Source organism: Austrofundulus limnaeus, unplaced genomic scaffold, assembly GCF_001266775.1.
Source record: "Austrofundulus limnaeus strain Quisiro unplaced genomic scaffold, Austrofundulus_limnaeus-1.0 Scaffold20, whole genome shotgun sequence".
NCBI lineage: Eukaryota > Metazoa > Chordata > Actinopteri > Cyprinodontiformes > Rivulidae > Austrofundulus > Austrofundulus limnaeus.
In genome coordinates, this window is record NW_013952422.1 from 390781 (window position 1) to 397626 (window position 6846).

The 6846-nt window shown below is 40.6% G+C and overlaps 1 protein-coding gene across 2 annotated transcripts; it reads right to left on the bottom strand.

The window, feature by feature from the left end:
- Positions 1-2377: 2377 nt before the first annotated feature.
- Positions 2378-6008, bottom strand: hcar2 (hydroxycarboxylic acid receptor 2-). 2 transcript variants are annotated; one of them, XM_014003696.1, is made up of 4 exons: positions 5401-6008; positions 4911-5024; positions 2902-3819; positions 2378-2823 (listed from the first exon to the last, which is right to left on the bottom strand). In XM_014003696.1, the coding sequence occupies exons 3-4, from the start codon at positions 3783-3785 to the stop codon at positions 2766-2768; spliced, it is 942 nt and encodes a 313-aa protein (XP_013859150.1). In that variant the 5' UTR covers positions 3786-3819; positions 4911-5024; positions 5401-6008; the 3' UTR covers positions 2378-2765. The 2 variants fall into 2 exon arrangements, with proteins under 2 accessions (XP_013859150.1, XP_013859149.1); XM_014003695.1 differs by lacking the exons at positions 4911-5024; positions 5401-6008 and adding an exon at positions 4114-4239.
- Positions 6009-6846: the final 838 nt, after the last annotated feature.

Below are 6846 nucleotides of genomic sequence, written 5' to 3' on the forward strand. Positions count from 1 at the left end.
TTGACAATGAATGCCGTAATTGGCTATAAATTGAAGAATAAAACAAAGTAAACCATTACCACTTAATTTAGAAACAAACAGACTCATATTCAGTAAAGATTCTTATGTAAAGAAAACTGATAACTAAGACTTCAGCTCATATGTAATCTCTGTTATTTAGTTGAGATTATTTATACTTTTGCTAAACTTGTGCAAATTTATAACAGAGCTTTAAGCAAAGAACTTAAAAGTTTTTGGGAGTTTTTTTGCAATTAAGTTTAATTTGTTCGAACAAGGCACAAACTGATGACTCGTTATTTAGTTGAAGGTTCCATGATGGCCAGCACCAGATGCCGTTTTGACAGTGAAGCTGTGAACTCAGCTATAACACAGGTAGCGTAAAGGCACAGTAGTTACAATTGTTCATATTCATGTTTTCAGTGGTCCCTGCTGATGTTCAGCAGCTGGTGTTGATTCCAGAACATGTTCCTGAAAAAGAGAGGCCTGGTGTTGACCAGCAGAACCCAGTGCCCTGCCATGTGAAGGAGGAGGAGGGAGAAATCTGCACCAGTCTGGAGGAAGAGTAGCTCAGTGTGAAGGAGGAGACTGAGGAAAAGCCACTGTTGTCACACCTTCAACACCAAGTGGATGGTCTCCGCCCTGTGTGGATCAACGTGTGCGTTTAGAGTAACTTACCCCAAAATTAACTTTTTTAGCAGATAAACTGTTTAGAATGTGTCTAAAAGGTTATATAGTACTGTTTCTGTGTTAATTTTGATGTTTTTGTGCGTATTTGTTCAAATCTGTAATATTTTGTCTAAAAACGTCTTTTTGCTGCTCATATGGGTAGAGCAGTGGTACTGCAGGCTAATTTGCATATTGGTTAACGGCTCTCCWCTGTGACGTGTCTTCTCCACGGTTTCGTCACAGCGGCTGTGTTCTGGTATAAYAGCCTCGCTCTAAGACACGCCCCTGCAGCAGTCAGAGGGTGGAACAGTTAGCTAGCTTAGCATGATCGTCTGTTGACCTTCAGCCTCGGGTGGGGAGAGCTAAATCCTGCCCCCTCCACACACACACACACACACACACACACACACACACACACACACACACCAGCAGTACGTCCTGCACAGCAGGAGGGGAAAAAAGGCAGAAGGGCAGCTGCAGCCAAAGCGGACCGAACTTCAGTCAAACAAGACCCAACACTTTTATTCATGTTTTAAACTAGTGATCTTGTAAGCAGCTGTATGCTTTTATTTTTCTCTGTCAGGCTGTCGCGGAGCACTGCACCTCCTCTGTCCGAGGCTGGTGTGGTGTGAGGCGGACAGCTCAGCCGAGGCTGCTGGAGCTCCAGGTCCTGATCAGCGGAGCCAACATGAGTCAGTCCCAGACTGAGCTGACTTGATCAAGTCTCTCTCTGCCTCTGGTGAGGACGGGGGTCAAAAATCCTCCACTTCAGACTGTTTAGAGATGTAACTATCTGCGATACTGTGGTCACTCTCAATGTAGCATCAGTTATGCTAATGCTAGCTGCCTGTCGCGTTCTCTCGTCCTGGCCACACCTCCGCTCTCTAACCCCCCTCCCCTACCCACACCCCCTCCCCTACCTACTTTGATGCATTTTTCTAATTTCGCCATGGGGTGGAGTTATCTTTTCACAGTGGGGTAAGATACACTTTAAAGTAGCATTTTGGTGGAATCTTCACAAATATTACAAGCATATGGTTTTTGCCCTGTGTGGATCATCGTGTGTGTGTGTGTGTGTTACTTTTGTGGCAAAATATTTTACCACAATCATCACAAGCAAACGGTTTCTGCCCCATGTGGATCAACACGTGTGTGTTTAAAGTAGTCTTTCGGCGATATGTTTGTTCACAAACATTGCAAGCATATGGTTTCTGCTTTGTGTGGAGCATTGTGTGTCTATTTAGGGTCATGATAAATCTTGTTTTGCTGCCACCTGCTCTGCCTGTCACTGTTTCCATCTGGTTACCAGAGCTGCTAGTTGGGAGATTTCTACCAAACATGTCGCTCATCAATCTGTCATCAACTTAAAGTTCCAGCTCAACTATAAATGCGTATTTTTTTCTGATTTTTGACTTTAGTTTGGTGCCAAGAAACCCACAAATTCATCAGCAGCAGTGGACGCCGGCAGCAGGGCGGAGAACATAAAATGACAGACATAGCTCTAAATCACGTTTGTGCTTCTATCATTAGGGTTATATTAGTTTCTATAAACTTCTGTAGCCTTACAGTAAAACTAAACAAACTCAAATCACACTAAACCTAGTAACCATATTAGGTCCAAGCTCCAGTCCCTCAAATGGAATGCTAGTTTTACCAGTTTAGTTTTAATGAGTGTGATGGACCAAATAGTCAAGGACAAGAGAACATGAGCTAAAGTCCAAAAATATTATTTATTTAACACAGACTTTCTAAGTAACTATCAATAAATGTCACATTTACAAAACCTGGCCCTTAAAAGAGGGGTCTTTGATTATCATAAATAACAAAACAATGTAAATTCAACCTGTTCATTCAGAATACAAAAGGTGCACATTAATGTTTCCTAAAGCCTAGGAAGGCCTCTATACTAGAGTAATCTAAAATCTTTTAAAAACATGATAAAGTCAACACAAGTTTCTTTCTCCTGTAACTACAGATGTTTTTCGTGCTGCATGAGGTCACCTCACAGCAGAAAGGTTCTTGGTTCCAGTTCCAGCTGAGGTGTTTCTGACTGGAGTTGTTCTCCCTGTTCTTCTTTGGGATTTGCTCCTGGAACTCCTCTAATCAGAGATCTGGTTCACACTCTTTGATATGGTCCTGACCCCTTGGGACTCTGAACTGGATAAAGCAGAAAAGGAAAATAAAGAAGAGTACTTAGTTACATACTCAAACATCAGCATACTGTATATGTCTTACTTGTTTTGTTCTGTGTTGGCCTGGCAGCAACAGAGTCTCCATGTCAGCTTTTCTTTGAACAGGTAGAGCATGGGTTGAATGGTGCTGCTGAAGTCCATCAAGCCAAAGGCCACATAGTGAATGTAGCAGCGGAACACGTCAGGGGAGAACTGGTTCTGGAACGGAAACAGTGCAACAGGAGGGAAGTAGTTGAACACGATTATGGCCAGGATCACGAGGACCATCCTAAAGGCCTTCTTCTTCACAGGATGCATGGTGTCCTTGCCGGGTCCAGACTGCCGCAGGGCCCAGAGAATGGCCACGTTGCAGAACACCATGAAGGCGAATGCTGTGAGGATCATCACCGTGAAGACCTTATCAAAGTTCATGATGTTGCCCACGCATTTCAGGGAGGCGTAGACGAGAATGATGAGCCAGACCAGGAAGGCCAGGACTGTTCTGTGGTTCTGGTCCTTGAGTGCAGTGAAGGTGATCGGGTGGATCACAGCCACGTAGCGATCCAGGCAGATGCAGGACAGAAAGAGCGGCGAGCAGTCTTTGATGCCGTAGACGAAGTGCAGGACGTACCAGGTGGCGTCTATGGTGAGGAAGACGAGGTCGACCAGCTCCAATGGAGGGATTAGACAAAACAGCACGTCCAAAACCGCCAGATGAAAGATAAAGATGTCTGAGGTGGAGGAGTCGCCCTTGTTTTTGTGGATGAGCCACAGGACCATGAGATTGGCCGGGACGCCCAAGAACATGTTGGTAAACTGCAGAATGAGATACCAGATGAAGACTGCGGGCATTTCCCTGCAGCTCTCGTAAACCGTCTGCTTCACGGTGAGGTTTGGAGGTCTGTGAGAGATGAAAATCACAGAGGAGTTGAAGTCTGAAACGTCCATGTCAGCCAGTCGGATCGTCTGGAGAATCAAAGATCTGTCAGATAAACAGGAAAAGCATGAACTGTTAGCACACACACGAAATGAAACTCATGAGTAAAGTTTCTCAGAAAAGTCCCACTGATAGACATGATGGGTGGAAATCTTAGTTCTTTTTTTATTCCTTTAGCAGAAAAATTCACATTTTATAAAGGAAAAGGCAAACAAATTTTACACAAATTTATATTTGATTAGATCTTACTACTAACCAAAAAAACAAATTGCCAGATCACTGAAACAAAGCACAAACCAGGAATATAAAGACAAACTAATGTACTGAAACCACTGACACCTGTGCAGGGACAACCAGATCAGGTGCAGGTGGGTGTGGCAGAAACAGAAGCAGGAACAAAGTTGAAACCCAACAGAGGACAAATTATCCATAAATACCATAAATACACAAAGCAGAATACAAAAAGGAATAACTAGCAAAAAAAAAAGTACAAGTCTTGACATACATTGCTGTGAAGGTGTGAATTTTCATAGGCAAATTTAATTTTATGTTCAGCTGACCTTAACTGAAGACTAGTTCCTGTAACATCAATTGGTAGTAACAATTTTCCATTTTTTGTTTCTTCATTAAACCTCAGTTAATTTCAATCAATTTGATTAATTTTTATCATGGGATGTAGTATTTCATTTTTATTTCATTTTAAAAATCATGCAAAATCACCAAAATAATAATAATAATAATAATAATAACAAGAATAATAAATTTTTAAAAAGCACAAAAAGCTGTGTGGGTGATTGCTTCTAGACTGACCTTTTAACCTTTTAACAAATTCATTTAGCTCAAACAGTATTTGCAACACATACATTACTTCTCTCAAACACCAAAAATTTAAAGCATATTTTTTCAACACTTATACTGTAAAAACTACTAAACCGTAAACTTGAGAATAAGCAATTGGATCAGATCCATTTAATACTATGATACTCCTTAATGTATATGATATACAGTGGAATGTGGTGTTTAATTTTAATTTTTTAAATGCGACATAAAAAATGTGTACAATACTTTACATTGAAGCCTCTGTAAAAGCAGATTATGTTCCTGTGTAGCTTTTAATTTGTAACGGCAGCTCTTACCTTTAAGCGGCTCCCGGTCTGGTGTGAACTGATCTTCTCTGAACTTCTCGGTGCAACTGTTGTTGCCACACTTCATTTCCTTCTCAGAGCTCAGCTTGTCACAGAACAGAATAACTGCAGAAGGCATGTAAATGAACAGTCTGTAAAGAGAGCCACTTCTGCTGAAGTACATGTTTGTATGGAGTGCGAAAACACAGGTGTCAAACTTCGGTCATCGAGGCATGCTATCCAGCATGTTTCCATATTTACCTGATAAAACTCATCTGATTTGCATGAATGAATGACTTACGTAAATGTACTTTATTTACAGGCTTCTACAGTATTTGAATAGGTAATTGAATCACCGAATCAGATGTGTTGGAGCAGAGAAACAATAAAGAAATTTGACACCCCTGTTCTAGACCTCCACCAGCTGCAAGACTTTCCCAGAACACAAATATTTCCATCAAACTGTAAAATTTCTGAAGTCAGAATCATCAGTAACACTCACCTGCTCTTGGGGATCCTGAACGCTTTCCACTCTCACTCCTCTGTGCTTCTTTGTGAGCAAATCTTGTTCCCCTTCCTCCCCAAAACTCGAAATGAGCATCTCTTGGATTGTGAGCCAACACTTCAGGGATCTGTCAGATCGTCCAATCAGAGCGTTGAGTTGAGGGTGTGGAAGCTGAGGATCTCCCTCTGGATGTCATGGCGACTTTAATCTGACCGCCTGTACATTGGACATATTTGATATTAAAATACTTAACGTTGATTTATAAACTGATAAGGTGATAAAGCATATTGGTGGGAAAAAACAAAAAACAGCTATCCACAGGAAATAAGTGTGGGTGGGGAACAAAGAGGAAGGAACAGACATGTTGTGGCTCTCAGTTCACACTGATTGATAATGATGCAACAAACCTGACGGAAAATCGGAGGTAAACAACTGATGCAACCGTCCTGAAAACCAGATCTGATTAAATTCCCTGTAACTCTGTGTAACATGTTACAGGAGGCCGACATGTTTCAAGGGCCTACGCCTGTTTTAACTGTGATTAACTGTCACAAGCTTGACCTTTGACCTTTTACCAACAAATCCTAGTAGGTTGAAAAGGCTGTTCTGTAGGAGTCACTGTGTAAAACCTCTACACCAAAACAACAGTAAACACTGTTAATGTTTTCACTTTATTAAACTTTACGGTTCCGTCATCCATCCTCTCTTTTTCACTGTCCTGTCGGTTCTATTTGCCGTCACAGTGTGACTTTTTGAGGAGGGTTCAGGCTGTTTGACTAGTTTTATTGCCACAGTTCAACCCTGGTTTATTTACTTTTGTCTGTTTATATCTGAATTGCTTTGCCTTTCACAGCAGCACATCACAAACAACTATAACACATTTTAAAGATCGGTGTCATTTTATGAAGTTGTAAACTAAAGTTGCTAACTAAATAGCCTAAATATTTGTTTTGCATGCACACTGTGATCTTTATTGTTTAAAATGAAAGAATATTGGTGAAGAAAAATTATATTTATGATCAAATCTAGATATTAAGCAGATTTTGAACAGAACAGATATGTATAAGCAGAGAGAAAACAAGCCAAGCAAAGGCTAAAGAGTAAATAATGTTTAAAATTCTGTTTTCTTTAATATGCATGGTGTGGTTATCATGTTGATTTTGATTTGATTTATTTATTTAACAGGAAAAGACTATTAAAAATCAAGCCTGACTCAGCATAATTGCTGTTTTACAGCAGGTTCCTGTTCCGCAGCACATAAAACACTTAGAATTACAGCATCACAATCACATCATTATTATTACACCATAGACACAAAGACAAACAAGTATACCAAATTTCAAAAAGGCAGCATTTGCAAAATCGGACGTCTAAAAATGAGCACAACAAAAGTGTCCAGCAGATGGCAGACAAGATTCTTCTTAAAGGGCTGTAGTTTTGAAA